The 27173-nt window shown below is 32.8% G+C and overlaps 2 protein-coding genes across 5 annotated transcripts; one reads left to right on the top strand and one right to left on the bottom strand.

The window, feature by feature from the left end:
• The first annotated feature begins 14019 nt into the window (after positions 1-14019).
• LOC133706259 (uncharacterized) lies at positions 14020-18295 on the top strand. 4 transcript variants are annotated; one of them, XM_062131754.1, is made up of 6 exons: positions 14020-14205; positions 14343-14452; positions 14585-14697; positions 15764-15998; positions 16077-16181; positions 17299-18295. In XM_062131754.1, the coding sequence occupies exons 4-6, from the start codon at positions 15815-15817 to the stop codon at positions 18036-18038; spliced, it is 1029 nt and encodes a 342-aa protein (XP_061987738.1). In that variant the 5' UTR covers positions 14020-14205; positions 14343-14452; positions 14585-14697; positions 15764-15814; the 3' UTR covers positions 18039-18295. The 4 variants fall into 4 exon arrangements, with proteins under 4 accessions (XP_061987738.1, XP_061987737.1, XP_061987736.1 ...); XM_062131753.1 differs by lacking the exon at positions 14343-14452; XM_062131752.1 differs by lacking the exons at positions 14343-14452; positions 14585-14697 and having other exon boundaries at positions 14021-14205.
• A 3762-nt stretch (positions 18296-22057) lies between these two features.
• Positions 22058-25787, bottom strand: LOC133668555 (uncharacterized). The gene is made up of 2 exons (XM_062088481.1): positions 25067-25787; positions 22058-23014 (listed from the first exon to the last, which is right to left on the bottom strand). The coding sequence occupies exons 1-2, from the start codon at positions 25618-25620 to the stop codon at positions 22378-22380; spliced, it is 1191 nt and encodes a 396-aa protein (XP_061944465.1). The 5' UTR covers positions 25621-25787; the 3' UTR covers positions 22058-22377.
• Between the last annotated feature and the right edge of the window lie 1386 nt (positions 25788-27173).

The following is a 27173-nucleotide window of genomic DNA, read 5'->3' as shown; positions in this document are numbered from 1 at the left end:
TCTCTACCTTGTTAGATTGAATCCTAATCGTTCTAAGGTCTTAATTTTAACATTGCATTTATTTTTTATTTTATTTTTAATACTTGATGGTATACTTTACAGTGTAATTTTATACTCATAAATATTAAAGTCTTCAACTAAATCCTAACACTCCGATTAAAAGACTAATTGTTGTGGATTTTTGAGATTTTGGTTAAATCCTAATGGATAATCATAAACTGGTTATGATATCCATTTTGCATTTATAAAACATGATAAAGATTATGCATGAAAAACCTTTAGAATTTAGTCGTATGCACGAAAACAAAATATTTTTTGTGTTTTTGAAATGAGGGATTTTTTTAATGTTTTTGGATTTTTTGAAATTTTTGAGAAAAATCAAATATTTTTAATATTGGGTATGTCTTATAGTATAAGTCTATTACATGATATTAGACAAAATTATTGGAAAAACACGCGATAAACCCACAAATAATTTCAAAATGGTATTTGAATTTTTTTGAATTTTTCGGCTTTTTATTAGGCTTGTTTGTTTAAACATTAAAATAAAGACAAACTAAAAACTAAAGGAAACACATTAAGGTGTGTTTTACAAACACTTTCTTAGTCTAAGGGGCTGGGCTGATCGGGCTTGAGACCTAATCCCAGTCTGGTTAGGTTGGGTCAACTGAAAGCCAAATAATTTCTTTTTTTTTTTAAAAAAAAAGATAAGTTGGGTTGAGGGTCCAACCTGCACAACTTAGTCACTGGCCCAACTCAATGACTAAGTTGTGTAGTAAACTGCAGAACTTGAATTATAATTCATATTTTGGTTTTCATTGCTGGGAGGTTTGATGTGAGAATGATGGAGACTTTGATGGAAGAAATGATGGTTGGCGAGACTATTAGAAAGATAGCTGGTGCTCTTGTTACTGCTATGAAGAAGAATCTCTTCTACTGTTATTGTTGTTCGTGGATGAAGTGGAAGAGAGAAGCTGGTGAAGGAGATGTACAATTGTTGGTGTAGGAGGCTGATGTTGGTGAAGGAAAAAATGATAGGGAGATGGTTTGGTGGTGAAGAGGAAATGTGGGAAGGTTGAGTTGAGAGGGACAAAAAAATGGTGTAAATAATGGTTTTTTGGCTATCTCTTCACTTCTGATTTCTTCTTCCATAATGCACGAAATTCACCTCTATTTATAGGGAATGAAAGAGGATCTGGTCTATATTAGGAATAAATCTTGGTCCTTAATTCAAATGGAAAAGATCCCAACTATTAGATAAAATTCATCATCACAAGTTGTGAAATTTGGCTGCAAAGGATAATTGGGTCAACCTCTTTAAAGGGCGTCGAGGCAGCTATGAAGGTGATCAACCGACAAGAATTACACTAAGGTATAGTATGATGTCAGGTCATGAGAGCAATGTCTTGTTTGGTAGAGAGACGAGGCATTAAATGCCCTTGAAAAGTAGTCACCCGAGCAGATTTTCAGGTATAAAAGGTTGAAAATGATGAATAGTGGCCAGACAACAAGTCGTCTGACACCTTTTCTTTTTGTTTTTTTATTGGTCAAAACAACATCGTTTTGTACCAAAACAAACCGTTTTAGTTAAAATGCACCGTTTTATTTAAATAAAACGACGTCATTTTGACACATTTAGGGTTTTAATTAGGGATTTGACTAAAATTCAATCCAGTCCTTTGTCTTTTGATTTCTTTTAATTGCATCCCTAATTGACTCCAAACTTTTAATTTTATGCAATTTTACCCTTATCAAACTCATATATCAACCATGAAGTTCAACGCCTTTACATTTTGATCATTGGTTTTGAATTTATACAAATTGATCCTCAATTGACCATTTAAATTTCAATTCACTTCAATTTCACCCCTGTTTTCAACCAAATTAAGTCCTTGATGTTTATCGCCTTTTTAAAAAAGATCATTGGTTGCGAATTTCTTCAATTTGACCCTTAATTGACCCTAAACTTTGATTTTCTTGCAATTTTATCCTTAATTTCAATCAATTTTATCCCCAAACTTAATTTTTATACAGATTCATCCAATAATCTTTTAATTTCACCTTGAATTTGCATTATCTCTTCAGTCTTGGGTACAATGGGGTACGATTGGGCTCCTAATTTTGTCCAAAACTTTAGCTTGATTCCTCTATATATTTGAAACCCTTTTTAACCTACTTTTACTAAGTTACCAGTTTTTTTATTGTTATTATTTTGATTTTGATTTTTTTTTTATTTTTAAAAGGAAAAAGGTACATTTGAGGGGGAACCCAAAAATAGGTTATAACAATAAATATGGAATGATACTTAGTGGTTGAAGTGTTGATAATGGGGTCAATGCTTGATAATAAGCTATGTTGTAGAACTAGTAACCCGGTAATGGGACTAACACCCATTAATGTGTTATATTTGGAAACTAGTTACCTGGTAATGGGTTATGTTGTGAAACTAGTAACCCGATAATAGGGCTAGTGCCCAATAATGTGTTATGTTGTGGAAATAGTTACCCAGTAATGGGACTAGTACTCGAAAATAGGCTAGTGGCAAATTCAAAAGGTAGATAATGCATGAAAAGGTAGATAATTTAGCAAATTCAAAAAGTAATAAAAAGGACGACCACTATGATAAGGAAGATGATGCTATCATATCAAGGATGACTTGGAGATAAAAAGGGATTAAGTCCATGACTGTGTTGAGAAGTCAAATAAAGTATAAGGTAAGGTTGTATTGTATAGATTTTTTTATAGAAAAAATTATGATTATTATGATAACATAATCAAGTGAATACAAAAATTAATTAAAATGACTTGTGTGGCATAACTTAAGGCTATTTAGAGATAACCTTATCTGGTTCTTGAAAGGGGAGGAACTGTTATAAGAATATATGACAAAAAAAGGACAAATGGACAAAGGTCGCAGATAGAAAAAAAGTAATGGTTGTTCAAAATTTTTAAAACATGAGTATATAAAGAAAAAGAAATGCAATAATATTCCAATCATGTGATGCAATGGACAACTAAGCTGAAAGGTGAAATAAACCTTGAATATGTTTTTACTCAGTAGGGTGCAAATATTTTAATGATAGGGTATGCAAATATATTAACGATGGGGTAATGGTGCTGATATTATTTAACAAGTTTAAAATAATGATAATGCAACTAAAATCAAGTGTCATAAAACAAATCAGCGTTAAATGACCAAGGGTATGAAGAACAAGAATTTTAAATTGTTAAGTGTAAAACTTGAATCACTGAAAAATATATGATATCATTTATGTTTGTCAAGAAATGAGTCTTCTGATGAAAGTTGAACAGTTTAGAGATTTGTAAAGCTCTTGATAATCTTTAAAATAATATTTTTCCACTCTTGGAATAATACTAATGTTGACACACACACACACACACACACACACACACACACACACACACACACACACAGGATTGCAGGTTTTAATCTAGAAACAAAGCTGAGATTACGCCTAATATTTACACTGCATTTACACTAAGGATTGTTTGATGTTACAGGCTTGATGTTAGGCTTGCATGACGGTTTCATGATTCTATGCACAAGGCAAGGAATCATATGCTTGATCTACGATGATTTTCTTTATACACTCTCGCAAGATGGATGAGCCATCATCTAAGCCAATATTGAGCAGTAGATAATGCAAACGTTATCGCGACAGAGGCTTGGTTAGCAGATCTGCTAGCTGATCGTGAGTATTGACATGATGGACATTAAGAATATTCTTCTAAACCATATCGCGTACAAAATGGAGGTCAATTTGAATATGTTTCATCCGTGAATGCTGAACTGGATTAAAACTGAGGTGTGTGGCTCCTAGGTTATCACATAGCAGTCGTTAGCAGCTAGTAGTCATGGTGGAGCGTTGATTGGCAGATAAAGTTCTTTGAATAGGGACAACAACCATATAGTTTTAGCTGTAGCAGTGGTGAGAGAATAATACTCAGCTTCAGTTGACGATCGGGCGACGACGCTTTGTTTTTTTAAAATTTAACCCAAGAAAGGTAATGTAAGCTGAAGTTGAAGTGTGATCATCATAATTCCCAACCCAATCAACATCAACAAAGGTGGTAACAACAAAGGATGATTGATGATTAATGTGAATGCCAAGGAAAATCATTTTTTCCAAGTAACAAAAAAGACTTTTTGCAACTGCCCAATGAGTGATTGTGGGTTGATGAATAAACTGTGACAATTTATTAACAACAAAGCAAATATCAGGACTTAAGGGATATATATTATAACCACCGATGATAATTCAAAATTCAGTGCTATTGCAGTGAGCTGTTCCATCATTAATCTTTAGTTATATTGTAGTGGACATAGGAGAGGATACATCCTTAGCACCTTGCATGTTGGTTTTGGAGAGAAGATCTCGTATGTATTTGTGTTGAGATAGAAACAGCCCAGTTGTTGTTGGTATGACATCCAATCCCAGGAAGTAATGAAGAGTGCCCATATCCTTTAAAGAGAATTGAATGCCAAGATTATGAATCACATGAGTTAGAAATGATGAATTACTTCCAGTGATGACCAGATCATCGTCATAGACCAATAGATAACACAAAACAGTTTCATTGTGATAGATGAATAATAAAGGATCAGCTTTTGATTTTTGAAATCCTAGATTCATAATAACTAATAACATAGTAGAGTAAAAAGCATGAGGGGCATGCTTAAGTTTATGAATTGCCTTGTTTAACTTGTAGACATGATGTGGATTAGTTGCATCTTGGAACCCTGGTGGTTGTGTCATGTACTCGGTTTCATGCAGTTTCTCATGCAGAAAAGCATTATTAACATCTAGTTGCCTTAATGACCAGCCTTTCATGACAACCATGGTGAGAACAGTTCTAATGGTGACAAGTTTTACAACAGGGCTAAATGTTTCATTATAGTCCAATCCAGATCATTGATTATATCCTTTTACAACCAGTCGTGCTTTAAACGGAGCTATAGAACCATCAAATTTTCTTTTACCCGATAAACCTATTTACACCCCACGAGTTTGTAATAAGAAGGTGGCGGTACCAGTTCCCATGTACCATGTCTCATGAGAGCTGTGAGTTCCTCATACATTACTATCCTCCAATGTGGCTCACGTAGAGCCTGTCCCACACAAATTGGTTAAGCAGTGTTAGGAAAGGGGTGTTTTATGGTGGTGTGAACCTGTTTGGGTTTATAGATATTATTCATTGATCTGGTAACCATTAAGTGAGTACGGGTAGATGCAGAGTTCATGGTATGATGGGATAAGAAAAGGGAATCTACACAGAGGATTGATGATGATGGTGACAAAAAACATGCAGCTGAGATTGGGATGGCACAACATTATTGAAAACAGAGCATTCTGGAAGTGAAGATGTAGATGTGAGATTACAGGAATTAAAAGAGAAAAAGGGAGATTTATTACTTGAGGATGCGGTTAGAATGGGTGCCCTTGCCGAAGTCACTAGTGAAGGCTCAGGAGGTGATGATGAATCGCCATGGACAAAGAAGGCACTTGTCGGGCGGGAGATGGATATTTGGCTGAAAGAGAGACCATTTTTGTTTTCATTAAAGAGAACATAGCGAGAGTGATATAATTTGTTGGTTAGGGGATCAAGACAGTTGTAGGCATTTTGAGTTAATGAGTAGCCAACAAAAATACAAGGAATAGATTTTGGTTGTAACTTGTTTGTGTTATATGGTCAGGTGAGAAGGAAACAAAGACAGCCAAATCTTTTTAGCTTATGATAATTTGGAGGCTGTGTAAATAAAATTTTAAATGGGGATTTATGGTGAAAGAGAGGTGTTGGATGATGGTTAATGAGGTATGTGGTAGTGGAAAAAACATAGGGCTAATATTATAGCGGGAGAGAGGCATCATGTAATAGTGTAAGATCGGTTTCTACTAAATAATGATGATGTTGCTCAGAAACACCATTTTTTTGCGGTGTATGAGGGGTTTTGGTGTAATGGCTGATTTCATTGGTTGTAAAGTAATGTTTTAAAGCAACAATTTCACCACCATTATATGAATAGACAGATTTGATTTTTAATTGGAATTGGTTTTCAACAAGATTTTTGAACTAGGGAAATATTGTGCGAACACTAGATTTTGTTTCCATAGGGTAAAACCAAATATACTTCGTTAAATGGTCAACAAAAATGAGATAGTAACAGGCCCCGGTGATACTAGTTGCACTGGAGGGACCCCACACATTAGTGTAAAGTAAGTTAAGGAGAGCATGATTAGAGAGACTATTTTGATAAAATGGTTATCTGTGAGCTTTATTAATAGAACATGATGAACACGAAGAAAGATTTTTATTTATTTATTATGAGAAGGAAAAAGGAGTTGATAAGGTGAGTGATCATTTTATGAGATGGATGCTCAAGACGTTTGTGCCACCCATCAATGAAGATTCTTTCATGTACGTTGGCAACTATTGTAGGAGAAGAGTTCACCATTGACTTTGGAAGGGTGTATACGATATTTTCACACGCTTCTTGGGATAGAACTGCTCCTGTGATTTGATCTTTTACAAGAAAAGAGAGGGGTGAAGCTCAACAAAAACATGATTTTGACGAGTAAATTGATGAGCGAATATAAGATTTTTTTTGTATATTAGGAACACAAAGAGTATTATATAAATGAAAAGTACAGTTAGGGGAGTAAAGAAGTAGTTAGCCAATATAAGAGACATGCAAACCAGAACCATTACCAATGACAACTTTGTCACTACCATTGTATTCGGAGTGAAAAGATAGATTAGCAAGATCACCGGTAATATTATGAGACGCTGCTGAATCTATAAGCCATTTTGTGTCCTGTGCTGGTGAGATGGAAGTGCAATTGGTTGTTGGTGTGTTTAATTGAATGTGATTTCAATGTTTTGCAGTATGGTCCATACGGTCACACATTTAGGGGAAAAACGATGTGGGCCATGAGTTTTGTTGTTGTCTCTTTGATTTCTAGTGTTACAATAGTGAGTTGGAACTTTGCATGTAATTGGTCAAGGGAATTAGTTGATGAGAGAAGGTTTCACAACGACAAAGATATACATTATGATTGATAAGGAGATCATGAAGTTCCTCAAATGCAAGTGGACATTCTTGTGCACGAATGGGACCTGCAATTTCATGAAAATCAGTTCCTAAGCCGTTGAGGATGTAGAGCGTTAGATTATCTTTAGAGATAGGGTGATCTATGAGGGAGATTTTGTTTGCCAAAGATTTTACAAAGTGAAGATACGCTTGAATTGACTAGTTGCCTTTCTTTTAAAAGGGGTATATAAATATATCTATATAAATTTGGTGTGAAGGGTTCAAATAATGGATTGGACATAAACAAAGAAGTTGAGAATAGTTAAGTTGATTTGTGTAACATATGTATATGCTAATAAGGAAATAATGTGTAAACTAAGTTTTTAATTATCAAATTATAATTGATTTTGATATATATATATATATGGTTAATGAAAGGAGATCAAATTGTAAGAATTAGACCATAAAAGTCTTTTATTCTGTGGAAAAACAATTACCCTGATTTTTCAAGGTCAAGGCTTAAGGAAGCTATTTTGCATGTATAATTTTTCATGTGTTACAATTTAAATACCAAAACCAATATAATTTAATCACATTTTCAATTTCTCCTAATATATATATATATATATATATATATATATATATATATATATATATGGTTAATGAAAGAGATCAAATTGTAAGAATTAGACCATAAAAGTCTTTCATTCTGTGGAAAAACAATTACCTTGATTTTCCGAGGTCAAGGCTTAAGGAAGCTATTTTGCATGTATAATTTTTCATGTGTTACAATTTAAATACCAAAACCAATATAAATTAATCACATTTTCAATTTCTCCTAAATTTTCTAATTATGGTTAGCCAGTAAAATTTTTAACTTTTACATGATTGGCCTTCAATTTCTCTAATTGAATCCTTAATCATGTAATACACGTTATAATTAATCAATAATTAACAAAAATTCATTAGTCTCCTAACAAATCACATAAACCCTAAAATCCCTAAATTTAGTAATTTTCAATCTCTTAAACAATAACAAGAAAAGAAGTGGATTTAGTTGAAATAAAATACTTTACTGATATTAATTAATCAAATTTGATAGCTTTTTTGGAACAATTTCAAGAATTTTTTTCCTTTCTTCCAATTCTAAACTTTCTCTTTTTATACACCCAAACTCATCATTTCTTTCTATACAAGCTTTTCTCTATTTTGAGTTAGCTTCCCTTAATAGAAATTACCAAAAACCCAATTTTATCACTAAAAATTGTGAGGAATTGAAGGAAAATGAAGAAAGAAGAGCACAATTTCATGTTTTTCTCTTTTTAATGTCATTAGCTTCTACTTGGAAAAATTAGGAGGAATTTTCTCACTTTATTTATGAAATTTCCACTATTTAGGAACTTACCATAGCTGATTGTGACTATTGTACATTACCATTAGATTTATAAAACAGATATGCATATGGTTGCGTATGAGGCTTGAATACACCAATGTGCCCATCTATGATTAATGGTGTTGACCCATTAAAATAGATAAAAATGTGAGGGACTGCATAGAGATGCTAAAGGTGTGTCTAAAAGTAGTTTTATATTGTAATGGTGAATTAGATGATAAAGATTCATCTCTAGGCAAGTCTACTACTAGTTAACCCATCAAATTTTCAAGAGATGGTGGATTGCCAGGCTTTTCATGGCTAAGAAGTTGGCCTCTCTCCATTATTTGTTCTGCTTGTTCATCTAGTGTAGTAGTGATGAGTTTACTTGTATTTTTCTTTGGAGGTATAATTATTGGTTTCTATAACAAATGTTTAATCTTCTCCCACCAAATGTATTGATTTATTAATCAATTAGATATTCTTTTAATCAATATGCTACTAGTTAATGGTTTCTACCTTTTAAAAAGGAGAAATTACACAATAGGAACTTAAAATTTAAAAGGAGAAGGTAACAAACTAATGTAACTAGGTTTGCAGAAATTTGGGGTTTTAAGCAGTTATATGGGGACTTATCCTAACCATGTTTTATGAATGGCCGAAGAAATATTTTTATAGACCGATGAGACTTGTATAGGTCTAATAAAAGGCCAGATCGTGCCAGACCATAATAATGACTTAAAATGGAGATAACAAGAGAACTGATTGTTGGATCAGGCTCAAGTTTTCACTGGAGATTCTATAGGTTGTTTTCCTACAAAAAAAACCACTTTATTGCTTATTCGACCATTAGAGTTTTTAGAATTAAGCCAAGAAGTTGTTGCTTGGTCCAATTTTGTTATTTTTCCTTGATATTTTTAGATTTATTGTTTATTTTAGGATTTTATGTTGATTTTCTATATAAGTTAGGATTCTGATTTTGTTTCCTAGTCTAAGTCGATTTTCCTAGCCTATAAAAGACATTGTAAACCTCTTTAGGAGGCAAACTTAATCAAATTGATATTTCAAAAATAAAATAAAGTTTTAGGTTTTTATGTATTTTCGCCCTAATTTTGCCTAATTTCTATCTTTTTGTGTATGTTGTTGTCTTATTGTGCTTCTACCTGCATCATAACCTCATAAAATCAAGTAAAATGTAGAGAACTAAGACTTTTAACCTTGAGAAAAAAAGTGATTTGCTACAAGTTGCACTACAAAAGGAAAATGATATACTAATAAAGAAAGCGAGAGAGATTGCATGAATTAAAGTGCATGAACGGTTAATACTTCATAACAAGTTATGGTTCATTGAAAACTAGAATAATATTTTTTTAAATAATAATAGTTCACTGTCGGTTAAAAAAGTTGACCAATTTGCATTGACACAATTAATCGGTCAATCTATTTGATCGACTGAATTAGATGGTAGTTAATTTCACTACTTCTCCTATCAATCAGTCGATCAAATCATTTGATAATCCTAAACAGTTAACCAGTTTGTGCAACACATCATATATCAATTTAGTTTTTTATATATCCACATTCATTTTCAAAATAGTATTAATGTTTAAAATCAACTGGTTATCAACAATCAGCTGCACATTTCTTAAATAGTTTCTCAATTCTTGGTTCAATCATCTTGGATCATTTATTTTACCATAACATGATAACCACATGGTTTTCATCATCATCAACTCTTCACAATCAATCCTCCCAATAATCTAAAACAATATCATAATAGCTTATAGAAATATTACACATAACAATACAAGTTAAAAGTGTTTTTTACTGATTAAGTACATACATTTAAAATTGAACTATTTAGGTTACATATCATCAAGTGATAAGTTATATTACATTCAATTCAAATTACTTTACATAACCAATCATATAAAGTACAAAGTCCATTACTTAAGGTTAAACAATAGTAATAATACAACTTTAAGCTACTTCCGACAAGTTCATGATGAACTTAAAATCTAACAATAAACATTAAAATGTATTTACTTGTTAGTACAACATTAAAAGGCATATAATATTCAATCAAAGTATTCTTTAATTCCTTTTTTTCTTTGTTTTTTTTCTAACTAAATCTTAAATTCAACAATTAATCACGTAGTCAATGTATTCAAAGTCAACTTAGTCTCGACTGATCTCTACTCGATATTCTTACTCTAACTTTTCCTTCTAAAGAATACCAATGAACCTGACTACCCTATTTAATTATCCAAAAATTCATCTATTTTTTATAAACATCAACTAGTCCAGTCATTCTTCACGAATGCCTATAAACCCATCTAACTCATCTTTTTTTACCCTTTATACTATTAATATGAAAAATACAATTTCACATTTAAAGAATTTACAGTTACAAAACTTATGGAATTATTATAACAGTACAAAAAGTACAGAGCACCTTCTTGGAGCTTGTAGATGCTTAGTTACTCTTGACTGCTGCCCTTCCACTTCCACAACCTTTCCAGCATTAAGAGGACCAAAACTATTAACTCAATAATTTATTATCATAATTCTATTCAGAGTCTTACTCAATTTCAAATTATTAACTCAATTAAAAAGGTTTCACTCATTAATGCACTTTCTATAAGGTTTAAACCTTGCACATACTACAATCATGCTTATCTATTTCCATACAATAAGTAATTTTATTTAAGTACATAACCCAACATACAAGCTTTCACTTTCATACATCAAAAATCTCTCAACAGTCCAATATCTTCTATATTTGGCCTTCACATAAATTTTTTAACTTGACATTCTTAAGCTATCATAATGGCCCTTAATTTTCAATGTATTATTTTCCTCAAATCTACTTAACTTCTATATCATGTGTTGCTGTCACTACATGATTTTTCCTTTCATATACATTACCTATAATGACTTCCATCATATTATCCTTGGGTTAATCGATAATCCATTAGACCATTTATACTTTTACTATCAATCATTTATCCATATAACGGGGTCTTAATAAACTAGCCTCTACTCATATGGTTAATTAGATCAGACAATGTCAATCATTAGTTACCATTAATGCTATTGGTCTCCACATCATGATAGACTAATCAAACAATGTTAGTCATTAGTAACCATTGATGCCATTGGTCTTCACACAATGTCATACTAATCAAACCATGTTTGTCATTGGTAACCATCGATGCCATTAGTCTCCATATAGTGCTAGACTAATCAAACAATGTTGATCATTAGTTACCACTAATGTCATTAGTCTCCATACAGTGGAAGACAAATGAAACATCACTCTTAAACCTCTTATACCAAGTTCTCCACACGTTCTTGGTAACATACCCAACAAATCATCCCACTTAAAGCAAAATCTTATTCATCATAACAACTTATATATTTACTAGGTTACCCTAACCCAAAACCTATCATTCTCACCTCATTATTTACTCAATACCTTTTTGTATTTACACTTATACAATTTCTCTGTCTTGAATCTAGACATAAATCATGTTATTGCATTTTTATTATCCTTTTTTTAAGTCATGCGTAATCATTCTTCTTTGTATGCCTACTTTTACAACCAAGTATTGCAATACTACCCATTCAAAATGCCTAAATTTTGACTACCAAGTATGACGTTTCCTTTTTGAAATCTAACGCTTATATTGTGAATACATAATTTCACTTCGCTATGTACGCATACATTTCATTTCTATGAATCGATACTTTTTTTAACGTCCACTAACATACCTTATCTATACCATTTCAGTTACAACCTTTATCATCACGTTTTGACTTTTCACATTAAACACTCATGCAAGTATTTCCTTCCAATAACTCATATCATAACTAACACATACTTTGCATTTTCTAATATTCATTAACTTGTTCTTTTCACAAAACAATTATTTCATTATTCATAAACAACACTACAAGAAATAATAATTACTTAAATGATATTTGAAATTTCTGAGAGTCGAGGTGCTGGACATCTACCTGGAGCCTGAATATATCTCGGCGCTCCAATTTGTTCTTTAACTCTAGCAGCTTCTCATGTTTCAAGGTTACAATCCACCATAACCACATCAATATGACCTAGGGATCTTATTTTGAATCTCATTTAACTCATGTTTATAAATCAATAACAAAGTAACTCATAGGATTTAATGTTCATCCTTACTTTTCAAATATCATAATCATCTTTAAGGGTCCACATCTACTATTTACTTAAGGTATGTTCCTTTATTCATATAATAATGCATAACCAAACATTCAAACACATTAGCTAACATGGATGCACCCAAATCTAACCAATTTTTATACTTAACATACCCCTCTTTTCTTAGGCCATGTTTGTTTTCTGGAAAGTAGTTTATGGAAAATCATTTTCCAAACTTTCCTGTGTTTGTTTGCCATTAGAAAAGGTGATCAACGGAAAACACTTTCCGGTCAAAGAAAAACACTTTCCCGTCAAAGGAAAACACTTTCTGGTCAACAAAAAACACTTTCCAGTCAAAGGAAAATTTGGCTTGGTTTCCAGGAAAGTGTTTTCCCTTTTGGTTGTGTTTGTTTTCCGGAAAGTGGTTTCCGGGAAACCACTTTTCAAACTTTCATATCTTTGTTTGCCATTAGAAAAGTTGGTCAACGAAAAACACTTTTCAGCCAAAGAAAAATTTGGTTTGGTTTTCAGGAAAGTGTTTTCCTGGAAACTTTAGGCGGAAAACACTTTCCGGAAGTTGTGAAAAATTTAGAAATGTTATTATTTGCTGATTATATCAAATTTGATTCTCAAACTTTTGATTGCTATATATATTTTGTTTTGAATATTTATTTTTCAATTTCATCTCTTAAAATTTAATTTTTATATTAACTTTATTTTGATTATTATTTATTTTATTTGAGATAATTTATGAAATTATATTTTTTTTTCAATTTCATTCTCATTCAATCTTTTAATTTGTAAGATTTGTTCCTTATTATTTTAATAAACTTGAGAAAAATAAAACATTAATAAGTTATTTTCCAGCTTATTTTCCATAACATAACCAAACACTGGAAAGTGTTTTCCAACTTATTTTCCATTACACTACCAAACATCAAAAAATAATTCACTTTCCCGAAATTCACTTTTAAAAAAAAAACTACTTTCCAGCAAACAAACGGGGCCTTAGATATTTAAGTTCATTAAACCAACCCCTTTTATCCAAGTTATATCACTATATAACCTTGAACGTAGCACACTTTCACTTAGTATGATGATTCCTATCATTATTTTTTTCTTGAATTAATAGCCAAAAATCAACATTTATGTTTTTAAAAACATTCATTCCAATTTCATCATTCTAAAATCATTTTAATGAGTTTGAATTCAAGTTTTAATACAATTTAAAACAATGAATAGTATGAAAACTCATTTTCCTACTTTTATCTCCCTGTGATCTAAACTTGTCAAGTTTCCCCCACCTTTGGACTTCCTTCCAATTTATTTATAATTTACCAACATTAATACCCTAGTATACACTTTAACAACATATTATATTTGACAACATATTTTAACAATATTACAATTCCTTTTTTGTCTTTTTTGGTTGAGTGTGTGTTCATGTGAGGTCAGGTATTTTAGTGTTGGCGTTACATTTTAGTGGAGAGGGTAACAAAAAAACAAAAACAGTGTGAAATGGTAAAAGATGTTAAAAAGGGCGGTTTCAACGGATTCTTAAGAGAAATGAGTAAACCCTAATCTGTTTGATTGAATGAGGTTTGTTTTGTTTTGTGTTTTCAGTTTGCGATTATCGATTTTGTAATGTAACGGATTGATTGCCTCTTGTTTCTTTTCATTTGTTTCTCTTTTGGGTTTAAGAATGAAGTGTCTACTTGCCTTTGTTATTAATTAAGGTGCTGATGCTCCTAATTTTATTTGGATTGAGATGGGTTTATCGCATATCAAGCCTATTTTTGAAAATGAAGTGTCCGTCGTTCTTCAGTAATATTTACTATTTCCCTGTGTATGAAGCCGACAGATATGTTGTCTCACTTCTCTCCGTTTAATCATGTCATATTTGTTGGTTTTAATAAAATTTTTGTGTTTTTTTTTTTAAGAATGTAATAAAAGTGATAGACTGCTTTTGCATTTGTAGTGTTAGTATTTCGCATCAGAAATCTGATGCTTGGGATGTCAACCTGGGTGCTCAAATGTCAATAGCTCATGGTGCTGTGCATGTCATTTGCTTGTTTTCGTAGCCAGTTAAAGGTAATCCAATCTTATGAATAAGGTTTTAACTCTATTTTATGAAGTGAATACCAATAGGGTTTTTAAGAACATCTAGCTGTATGTTAGATTACGTCAATCTTGCATGTCAAGAGCAGATTGCGTGGTTCATTAGGAGATGAGGGATGTTAGGGAATTGGCATTTGAAATATGAAGGAAAAATGTCCTGTTGGAAATAGAAAAGATAGACCATAGATGATGCAGATGAATATTTGCAAAGTTTGGAGTGTTGTTAAGAACAATTATGAGGTAAAACACATGCAAGCCTTAGCATGCCATTCCTTCTTCTTTTTTTCTTTTTTTTTTTTCTATTTTCTCCTCCTCCATTGGCACACAAGAGGCTTTTGTTATGTGCTACATGGTCTTTTCATGCTGCAAGTGTGAAAATTCGTTGTTCCGGGTGAGGATTGGCTTAAGGTAAGGATGGTCCTATCCAGGGTATACTGTTTTCTAAAACAATGTAAATATGAGTATTCATATGGATTTGGCTTTTGGAAGTTGGAAAATGTTCTAGCTTGTCAGGAACTTGATGTGTTTAATGTGTAGCAATTTGTAAGCAGTAGGTCAGTATGTATGCTCCATTTACTCGTGTATTATTGCGTGTTTGGTACTTTGACAGAACATGTGTCACAGTTTAAAGCATTAGTTGAGAACTTTCCAGCATAAGATGAAAATAAATAAATAAACAAACATTTAATATGTTTGGAACTGTATATGTGGTTGGATTTTTGGAGGCCCATGTATGTGGATATGTGCTTTATAGGCTAGTGCTGATGGCATGGCATTTAACATAGCATTGATCGTATTGAACTACTATTAGCATTTAATTTATGGACATCTTGTCGTTGTTATATTTGATTTGTGCTTCTCATTTTGCTTTAATTGAATTACACATGCACAAGCATGCGCGTTTACATATGCATTTAATTTTGTATGACACGTGTGTATAGGAAATGCTGAAACCTAGTAATCTTGTTGTTTCTTGATGTGATTTCTCCTATCATGTTTGTTTAATTAACAATGGAATTTTGATGCATTGTTAATGTAGGTTGTATTTGGATGATCCAGCGTGATCTCAAGCTTCTTAGTTGCTCTTAAAATGAAACCACGAACTAATGGGACTTCTAGAGGTCAGAAGGCACAGAATTTTCAGGGGGAGGGACGAAATTGGATTCTTATTGCAGGTGGTGCCTTGTTAAGTACATTGTCAATTCGCCTTGGTTACAAGCTCAAGCAGACACTGGACTCAAGGCAACAGGCAAATGCTAGTAATAGTCTGAAAGGTGTTGCACTGTTTATAGCATCAGCTAGATTCCTTTAATATGAACTTGGCCATAACTTTTGAAGTTTGAACAATACAGGGAATGTGAAATCATCTGACAGGAGGAGGTCACCACGTTGCAATATGCATTCAAACATGTATTCCTTCACACAAGATGATGATGGTTGCTACAACTGCATTCCAGGTATGACAATTCTTCTTGTTCAAGCTGCCAAAGGGTTAAAGAGAACGTATATTGATACTTCAATTCAAATGTTTGCTAGTTTCTGTTTGGTTTCCTTGTTTTTTGGATATCTTGTTATGCGCCGCACCGTTTGTTTTTGCGGTGCAAAAATGCTTTTGAAAAATTTTGAATATTTTTTTTTTGCTTCAAATTAATTTTCTTCGGTGCTCATAGATTGTTTTGATATACTAAAGTCAAAAATAAAAAGAACATTATTTTGTTGTATTTCCAAGCAAAAAATATTTTGAAAAGTAATCACCGCCACAATGTCAAACAGGCTTTATAGATTCAGGTGGTTAGCTAGTTGTAGCTGCATAATGACATTGCATTGCATTGCATCTACATTTCAAATTCCTTCAGCTTCTGGATATATGTTCATTGTTTACTTGCCTTGGACTGTGGAACAGGGGAGGGATTGTGAGATAGTAATGTTACTATTAGGTGAGAGGAAATGATGAACAGTAAACTGTCTGTTTTTGTGCGTGCATCATTGCAGTTCATATCCTATGTGGACATGATGGACATATCCTACCTTCTTCTCTGTTGGATTGACACTTGTTTGTCTAGCAATTCTTTTCCTTTTCCCGTACAAATAAGGGATAAGGCACAAATAAGGGATAAGGCGCAAAATATTTGTATCATGGTCCATGCTTCTCTTCCTATAAATTTGACATGTATTCCCCCCTAAATTTGCAATGCTTTCTTGCAACCCATCTTTTGTGATTTTCTTTTTAGTATGAGGGAAAGATGAATAAACATTGGATGTCAGTCCTCAGAAAATTGACAGTAGATTGGAATAGGGGATCAAGGTATTTGCAGATATGAAATATCTACCCAAAAAATATACTCCTTTGCCATGTCACAGATCCAGAGACAAGAAGTGCCTTATGCAGAATAGTGTAAAATAGATCACTGTTCTTTATCCAGCTAGTTTGGGTTTTGAGACATAGTTAAGTTGTTACATTGAGTATTTTTTATTTTTTTTTGACAATCATATAATATGTTACTGTATAATGGTATCCATGTTATCAGAAGACTTTTTCCCTGTATTTTATATGTGAATTTGGATTTGGAACAGGGAATGAAGGCATTGCAGATATGAAGCATCAGTCCAACGACCAGATGCTGTCTGAATCCGATGTTGGTCTACCTTTGGTGACGGTTCCTGCTGCAGAATTCACCAAGGAGAATGGTGTTATGTGGGTATCATCTCCTGATCGCCTTGAGTTGCCACCAAAGCCATTCCACAATTCAAACTGCTCTGACTCACCATGTGTCTCAGAATCTGGTTCTGACATCTTCAGCAAACGAGAAGTTATACAGAAGCTAAGGCAGCAATTGAAGAGGAGAGACGACATGATACTGGAAATGCAGGATCAGATTCTGGAATTACAGAATTCGCTCAATGCTCAGCTGACACTTGCTTCAAATTTGCAATCACAGATCAATGCAGCTAACAGGGATTTGTTTGATTCTGAAAGGGAAATCCAGAGGCTGAGGAAGGCAATTGCTGATCACTGTGTGAAACATGTGGGCATCAATGACAAACCATCAGCAAACACAACATGGCCATCTGAGGCAAGAAATGGCCATGCAAATGGATATCTTGATGGAGACAGCAATTTTGAGTCATTGGAAAAGGGAAGGGGAGATGTCGAGAGGATTGAGAAGCTGAAGAGAGAAGTAGGTGAGTTGAAGGAAGTGATAGAAGGGAAAGAGTACTTGTTGCAGAGCTACAAGGAGCAGAAGTCAGAGCTTTCCATGAAGATTATGGAATTGCAGCACAGATTGGATTCACAGCTCCCTAATATTTTGTAGGCATTGGTAGGATGTGTATTCTTGGTTGTTTCCTCGTTCTTTTCTTTGATTTTACTTCTACATTCTGAATTTTGGGAGAAGCTTCCTTTTTCTCCTTTCTTTCCAGAATTTCTTTCATAACTTAGTTTAGAATGTTTGATGCATTTTACGTGTTTGTTCAAAAGTGCGCGTGTTGGAGATGAGAGAGAGAGAGAAGAAAATTTTATGGATATCGTCTATACAAGACTTTTCTATACAATTCCTAGAGTTTCTCTTCATGTTGCTCCTATCATTCTAACAAGTTCTTATACTATGTCTCAATCTCCATTACTGGGTGAGTTTTCAATCACTGCAACTGCAACTGCTCCTCCTACTTCTCTAGTTATCCCCTCAAGTGCCAAAGCTAGATCCCATTATTCATCATTACATTGGTCACTTAAACCTGTGGATGTTCCTCCTCTAGTTCACGAAGAAGAACCCCTCAGAGTTTTGCTAATTGGCCGCTAACTATTCTCAAGCCAACCTATACATGATCCTGGAAGAAATGTTAACTTCATCCTCGTCAGCTAGTGATTTTAGTAAAAACACGACTATTAAAATAATAGGCTTTAAAGTAGTGGTTGTCAGTATTATAGTTTCCCTGATGCATAAGAATGGACCTATGCTACTACTATCGTGTCATAAAAATAAAAAAGTAGATGACAAAGAACCAATTCAATCCAAAAACTTAAGTTATTAAATAAGATTTTAGGTTATAATTTATATTATTTTCTAACACATCCCTTTAAGTGAAAGCTTTTTGAACTTAAAATTTGCACAGGCTCACTTTACCTTGTGTTTAATTTTTATCAAATAAAAAGGGATGGTGAGATTTGAACTCGTAACCATTTAGTCATTAAGACTTTGATATCATGTCAAAGAGTCAATTCACCCCAAAAGCTTAAGTTATTAGGTGAAGTTTCAGAATATAATTTATATTATTCTCTAACAGTAGATATAAAAGGAAATCGAGTAGAGCATGCCCCTACCATTAAAGAATTAGAGCCAACCATTATGCCTCCTCCCATCCAGTAAGAATAACTATTAAAGTACTTAAGTTATTACCCCTTCAAAAGCTAATCTTTTTTTATCAATAAGACTCGAGCAAGACTTGGGTGTTGAGAAAATTATCTTGGCTTCCATTATCTCTAGTTAGAAGATAATTCATTCTTGTTAGTATGATTCGCTTTTATAAAGTTTTGAGCAATCTTTTAACAAAAAGTATCTTCTTTTTAAGATACTTTAGATGATCTTATAGTTGCATGAAAAATGTCAAATTCAAAAGAAAACTTCAAAGATAATCAACAAGGAAAAAACTTTATTAAAGAGATTTTAGAGCTACTAAGGTAAGAAATGAACATACTTAGCATCCAAGCCATCATAGAACACATACAACATTCTATCATAAAAGTCTACAAAGTTAACTGGTCAAAATATATGGAAAAGCCTTTTGTAATTTTTAAAAAATCTTATCCCTCTTAAGATAGCAAAAGCATCTAAAATAGAGGTGTGTGTGTTGCTAATTAAATATCTTTAGAATTGAACTTATGAAAGACGACAACTATCTATAATTAAATAAAGGGGGAACTTCAAAACTAAAACCTTTATTAAGGTTGACCTATTCTAAAAGCACCATCATGTTAAAAAAAAAAAAGCATTGGATCTCAAGGGAAAAAAAATATTGTAGGAATTAAAATGTAGAAAATAAATGAAAATAATAAAAGAAAGTAATAAAAAACCTTACGAGGGAAAAAGAAAGATACATAAATTTATTGAAAATAAATATGTGAGGTCGGCCATCATTTATAGTAGACTTGGCTCTATTTATATTGTTAGAAAGTTTGAATCCTATTTACATAAATAATTCTAATCCTAAATATAATTATTGGTATTAAATAGTGAGGTTTATTGAATCTTAGTACAAGCTAAATTCCTTTTTAATTGATAAACATGTGAATTAGTTATTTTTTTAAGGCTTCTATATTGAATAAGACTATATCTCTTTGGTTGTGTGTGTATTCAAACTAGTCGATCATGGACTACTTAATTTTATTGACTACCATAATGTTATTATGGTAAATTGCTTTTGTTGTATTCTCCATTTCTAACTGGATGACCTTTTAATTAGCATCAAACAAGTTTATATTGCTAATAAAATAACATTATTTCAAGAGAAAATATTAGTGGTTGACTAGAGTTTGGCTATACTGATTGTGACCATTTAACTACATTATTAATCCCTTAAAAGAAGTTATGTAGAAGATGTAGGAATGTCATCATACCTTCTAAAAGCTAGTAAAGGCAATGACTTTGAGAATGGTTAAGAATGGTGGAAGAGTTAGTAAATGAAGAGTCATTCATGACATGTCTAATAAGAGCTACTCAATTGGTCCCTGTATTGGTGAGTGGCTGTCTTATTTTTCATAGCCATAAGATCGGCCTTTGTATGCACGTTCTAACTATTACTTAATCATAATAATGATATTTTTATGGGATTGATTTTTATACATGATTACTAAGTTGTTATGGTGTTAACAAATTAATCATATCATGCATGCAAATCTGTTAATCTAATAAATAATCTTGATGATAAATCATATGCCAATTTGTTGATCAATCATTAATTCATTAACAAATAGCATATTGAATCATTAATCAATATGCTATTTGTTCTTTGCTCCTTTCTTTTAGCAAGGACAAACTACTATTAAAAACTTAATCTTGATGACCTATATAAACTATCTATCACAATTCAGGAATTTACATTATAAATCCTAATACAATCTATATTCTTACCAATACATCTTTTTTTTTAGCATTTATATGAATTCTAATTAATTTATAATATTTTCTAATTTAATCTATTGATGACTTATTTTAAATAAGACTTATTAAGTTCATGTTATCAACTAAAAGATCAAATCTTATTCAGTTTTATTCTAAATAAGACTTGATTTCATGTGATTGACTAGAAGATTAAGTCTTTTTCTAAATAAAACTTGGTCTTATAACTGATCATATGAACTTAAATCTTTATGATTGATCGCTTCATAATCTCCTTGGTGGACTATACATTTCTTGGGCAATGATCAATTCTACTAGTTGATGGTTGATCCTAGCTTTATTTTCTCTATTTAGTTGAAAATGTATAATGAACCATTATTATTCATATTTGATTGATACATGGATAGTTCATTTTTTGTATAAAAACATATTTAAAATTATATTGCATGCATTTGCATTGTGGTTATCTAATATCCAACTTTAAATCTATATCTATTATGGACTTAACCCAAACTAATGCACTTAGAAACATTCAGGAGCCATTACATGCTCATATGAAATCTATATCTATTATGGACTTAACTCAAACTAATGTACTTAGAAATATCCAGGAGCAATCACATCTCATGCAAGCTCATATGAATAAAAACTTTTCATTAGAGCTACGAAGAGTTATACTCACAAGGTCGAGTGTTTCCAACCTTGAAAAGGTTGGTGGAGACATCAAATTCATGCAACATTTGTATGGTTAAAGATGACCAGCAATACTTGGAACACAATCAAGTCAATTCTATTGGACTGCTATTTAATTTTGTTATTGAGCATTGTTCATATTATTTCAGTGGAATATTAGCTTTCATCAAGCTTTGTTTTTATATTATTTAATTGTATATTTCTCGTCTCTTCTCTGGTCTTCGACCTCTTCTTTTTCTCGTATTCTCTTCTTTTTCTCTTTTTCTTTCTCCTTTTCAATTCATTGCTGTACGGCATCAAACCGATGTCAAAAAGCAATAAAGCGTCCTTTATACTCATCATTCCACACAACCAGTGAACCGCCCGTTTCTGTCATTACATGTTTCATTCAGACACTTCAAAATCAGTCCTGTTTCATCAAAACACCCTTAAACGAAACTGGAAGTTTTCATATCCCATAATTCCCCTTTAAACGTCGAATGACACATCTGCAATAACCAAGGAGAAGAAAAGGAACAAAGAAATAAACAGAAACACCAACCTTTTCCATAAGAATCACTGAAATTATTGGAAACGTTTAGAATTAGCCTAGCATGGAAATAGTGTTGCCCCCTTAAATATACACGAGGGTACTTTGAGGTGATTCTTACAAGTGCTTTGAACAAGCTTGCCTTACATGGCCATGGAAGAACATTAGATTACAACATTGTATTACCCGGTTGCCTTGGAGCTGGATATAGTTTCCAGAAAGAGAATCACAAATCAGGTGTCATTCAGTCATTCTCATCCCATGAAGATAGAAACCGACTATCAGCATTCTTTCCAGCCAATATTTCTGCATGGTTCATCTAGTGTTTAGATCAAATTCTCCCACTTCTCTCCACTCACTGTGTACTGCTGTGTTCCCATTTTCAGTTTCTTCATCATTCAAGAAATCTTCAGAAGGCTCTTTCTCATCTCTCAGGGCATTGCCTCCCCACCCATTCATCATCTCATCTGGGTTAACACCATGCTCCTGCTCTCCCATGTCATGACCAATCGGAACACTGTTGCCTTGCGATCCGAGTGCACTTGCCCTTATCGGGGCTCGAGACATCATTTCAGCATGAGCATGTGATTCTGCCTGAGCTTGCTCGGCCTGAAACATAGCCGCCATTCTTAACTGAGCCTCCCGACTGGCCTTCTCCCTGGCATCCATTTCAGCTTTCAAATTGAGCAAAAGTCGCTTCTCCTCTTGGAGGAGAGCCTGTTCAATCATCAATCTCTCTTCAGATCGGAATTCCCCCAAGGAACGCTTGCGGGTTATTATGTTGAAGGCTAAGGCCTGTTTCTCAAATGTGCCTGTGAACTCAGCAACTTTAGCAGCAATGTTATGATCCCACTGCTGCGAACGAGATGGCATCTGACCTGTTGTGTCTAAATCAAGGATTCTATCATCCTCCTCTGCCTCATAGTCTGCTACTACATGGTAAGGCAGTAATCTGCATATGTTGTGCAAGGGGAAAGATGAAATGAATGCAGAACTTTTGAAAGCCATAGTGGTAATTATTCATTCAATTAGTGGTGCTGAACTGTACTACTACAAACCGCAATTAAAGTCAGTGGAGTCTAGGAGAAGTGCCATCAACAAGTAATGGAGGGCTCCCATAACTTCCTTAATTCTTTTCCCTTTTGATTGAAAAAAGAAAACATTAAATTTCATCAATTTGCCAAACAAAAATTTAGAAATCACAATGTTAATCCTTGAATCAGAGTGCTTACTAACCTATCTTTGAGGCTAACACTAAACAGAATCTAATTTCTCACAAGGAAATATAGAAGTGAAAGACTAGAAGTTTGCAGGTGTACATGTTTCATAAGACAAGGAAACTATTGGCACTCCTTTTCCATTTGTTGACTCAGATAATTTAGAATAACAGAAATTTCACATCATAAAAAAAAGTTCTGGAATAGCATAAATAAGAAGGTTCCAAGGGGGTTAACACCCATATATTGCGTTGAAAAACTATCTGCCAAAAACGCCTAACATGAATTAGGTAAAAAAATCATAAAGATCAATAAATCAACAAAAACTGTTGTGTATTATGAACTGTCTTCTCCTGCACATCCCCTCCCCCTCACTTGATTTTAAGTTTTAATGAACTAAACCTGTATATGGTTGGTAGCTCAAGGAGCCAGGGATTGAAGCAATTCAACTAGATACTCCAAGGTAAATACATCAATACAAATATAAAACACAAAGTTCACTCATGCCAACCACTTAGTATTGCCTTACAAAAAAATGCTCACGACTTTGTAATGCCAAAAGAGTGCAAAGTAAGAGGAAAATCAAAGGATGTAGGTGGATTCCACTAACAACAAATAAAATAAGATGACCAATTTTTGTTGTAGATAATAAAATATATCCCCCTGGTTTGAGAAAAGGACGTCAAATATATATATGACTACAGGATAGCAGATGTTCTGTGCATAGAACAGGTTGAGGAAGCAACACATCACCAAAGAGATTTCTTATATTGAATTTCTGTAATTTACAGAGTATATGCAAACATAAATTTGATGTATATTGTTTTTGCATTTTGTTTCGCTGTGCATAAATGAAGGTTGGGAGGGAGTGTTAGGAAGCACATCGTTGTGTACTGTTTATAAGTCACTATAAACATACATGAATTATAGAATCATTTAAGAACCTCTAGAGAAAACATAAGATGCTAGCAAAAAGAGTTGTTTTATATAATCTAGAGAAACTTTCTTTGGATTCCTACAAGATAAAATTGGAAAATCATTTCTATTTCAACATTTCCCTTGGTTTACTCCCATCCATCTCATCAAATTCATATCAAATACATGCCATTTAGCAAATACATTCCAAACAACATAAATAACAATTATTCTTATATCTAATTCTATCTTCAATTTGTTGGGAAGCCGTGATGAAGAATTAAATCTCTTTCTATGCCACATGTAATGAAGTGTGAAAGCACAAATAGCATCCCTGATCATCAGGATGAAAGCGCCACATGGCAACTCCCATCAATTTATTCCGTCTATGCGTATAAAGTCTATCAATTTCTAATCAATCATATAATCAAGAACTGATCTCCGACAAAAACATTTGTATCTTTGAACAATCAAACCAAATAACAATTCTCACATTACCACACAAAATGGTAATCTAGGTGATCATGGTCAAACAATGCAGGTTCTCTGCTGCATCATGCCACATGAAATGTGATCAAACTCTAATGCTTTCAACTTAACTAGTTGCAGTGCAGCAAAATCCAACCCAAAAAGGCAACTGCACCATTACTGCTTATTAAAATGTTATCAATCCCAATCTCAATCTCATTACACATCACAATTACACAAAAAAGTCACAGTATCACCAAAAAGCGCATAAATAAACAAATTCCCACATTCCACAACAACCAGACAGAAAATGAAATACCCAAATGCAAAACACACATAGAAATGAAAATTTGAGTTGTATACAAAACAAAAACGAGAGAGGGAATACAAAAAGAAAGAAAAACCTCTCGCAGGCATCTTCAAGAGAAGCGAATGGCCTCTTGAAATCTGGATGACAAACACGCCAAGCATCCTGGTAAGCCATTTGGATCTCCACCTGGTTCACCTGAGGCCGAATCCCCTTTTGCTGCTGCTGCTGCTGCGGCTGCGGCTGCGGCTGCTGTTGCGGCTTCTGTGAATGCTGCGCATTTTGCCCCAAATTGGAACCTTGCTGCTGATGCTGCTGCAAATTAGGGTTGGGGTTGGGGGTGGGGTTAGGGTTAGGGTTAGGGTTAGGGTTAGGGTTTTGTTGTTGAAGAGTGAGTGGGCGATGAATAGATGGTGGACGCAAGTGGGCATCAATATTCGATGGGAATCGAGAAATAGCAGCAGCTTGTTGTTGCTGTTGGGCTTGTTTCGTTAATTGCTGTAACAAGAGGAATTGTTGCTGTTGTTGATGTTGCTGCTGATGCTGCTGCTGCTGCTGCTGCTGCTGCACCTGTTGTTGTTGTTGTTGTTGTAAAAGCAATTGTTGCTGCTGCTGCTGCTGCTGCTGTTGCTGATGATGATGATGATCCATTTCTGTTTCTTTTTTCTGTCTCTCTAGAGCTGTAGTTCCGTTACTTCGCTTGTCTTTTTATTAACGACTACTGAGTCGATGGAGGGGAGGAGAGGAGTATAGATTTCCTCCTCTAGTGTTTTTAGAATATGAACATGGCCAATACTCTTGCAAAATGCTAATCTAACCAAAACTCTTTCATTTTATTTTATTTTTAAATCTCCACCATTGGTTTCTCTGAATGCACTGCTGTTTTCCACTCATTCAATAAATATTCTTGATTTTGATTTCTTGTAGATTTTATTTTGTTTTATCTGTTATTGAAAACTAAAAAAAATTATAAATATTATAAAATTATATTTGTAATCAATTTAAATCAAATTTGTATAAATAATTTATTGTTAATATTGATATTTTTATATATACATAATAATTAAAAGTTAAATAAAATTTTATAAAATCATATCAAAATTAAAAAAAAACGAATCTGATAAAAAAAATTTAAAGTGTCAATAAAATAAATAAATATATAAAGGAGTGAAGTTTTCATGTTTGGATAGGTTGTCAATTCCGTTCTATTTTATCTGAAATGACCGAAACATTTCATACCAATTCAAAAAACAAAACAAAATAGAACAAATTTTCATTTCATTTCAAATCTCGGTCCGTTCTGGATTTTCCAGATAAATTTCGACCGGAATGTTTTGGTTTCATTTCACATGTTCTGTTCTGGGCTTGAAAAGCCATTGAATCAAATTGAACCCGGTTCAATTTGATTAATTAAACCACTCAGGTATAAAAAGTTCTTTTTTATTACTATTTTCAATAACAATGATATTAATAATAATATTAAAAATGATTATTACTATTTTCATTAACAATGATAATAATATTTGAAAATTAGATTTATCAATAATATATATGGTTTATATTTATGTATTTTTTTCATGTTTATATTTTGTAGGAATTTGAGTAAACCAAGGGATGCTTTAGATCTCATTAGCCTTGATAACATTGACATATTGAATGAATGAATTTATGAATAACATAGACTTCTTGTTGGAAAGGATATAAGTTGGCAGACTATTAAAGCATATTTGTCTACTTTGACTTTAGAGGATGAAGAGATATATTTTGATAACGAGAATGAGCTTGGTAGAAATGATCAACTATTGAAATGTTTAGTTGATGACTTCCCCTACATATCATCACAAGATCAAGATCCTTATTTCTATGTTAATAACGGAGATGATTTTTTATTTATGTTTTTTTTGTGTTAAAACATTTTACTTTCATAATATTTTGGTATTTTATTTAAGTTGAATTATTTTAAGTTAAAATTCTATTTAATCTTGACTATTTAGGAATATTTAAAATTTTAAAATTATATTTGTTTGACATTGTGTTGTATTGCATAATTTATAATTAATTTATTTTGAATTTGAATTATGCTTGTTGAATATATATATGAACAGTACAATCCCGAAACGGCACGTTGAAATACTTCGAAACCAAAACATTTCATTCCAATTGAAAAAATAAAACACCTACCGTAATGAAATTGACAACCTTAA

The sequence above is a fragment of the Populus nigra genome, chromosome 11 (genome assembly GCF_951802175.1).
Source record: "Populus nigra chromosome 11, ddPopNigr1.1, whole genome shotgun sequence".
Taxonomy (NCBI): Eukaryota; Viridiplantae; Streptophyta; class Magnoliopsida; order Malpighiales; family Salicaceae; genus Populus; species Populus nigra.
Note: the sequence above shows the minus strand (reverse complement) of the source record. Positions and strands in the feature narration are given on the sequence as shown.

What these genes read in the sequence shown, in the direction of transcription:
- LOC133668555 (XM_062088481.1), bottom strand. Translation starts at nt 25,620, where the DNA reads ATGGATCATCATCATCATCAGCAACAGCAGCAGCAGCAGCAGCAGCAA. An exon ending in CTTGAAGATGCCTGCGAGAG is followed by an intron (nt 23,015 to 25,066) that starts GTTTTTCTTTCT and finishes CAACATATGCAG; the next exon opens with ATTACTGCCTTACCATGTAG.
- LOC133706259 (XM_062131753.1), top strand. Translation starts at nt 15,815, where the DNA reads ATGAAACCACGAACTAATGGGACTTCTAGAGGTCAGAAGGCACAGAAT. An exon ending in TGCTAGTAATAGTCTGAAAG is followed by an intron (nt 15,999 to 16,076) that starts GTGTTGCACTGT and finishes TGAACAATACAG; the next exon opens with GGAATGTGAAATCATCTGAC. An exon ending in TTGCTACAACTGCATTCCAG is followed by an intron (nt 16,182 to 17,298) that starts GTATGACAATTC and finishes GATTTGGAACAG; the next exon opens with GGAATGAAGGCATTGCAGAT.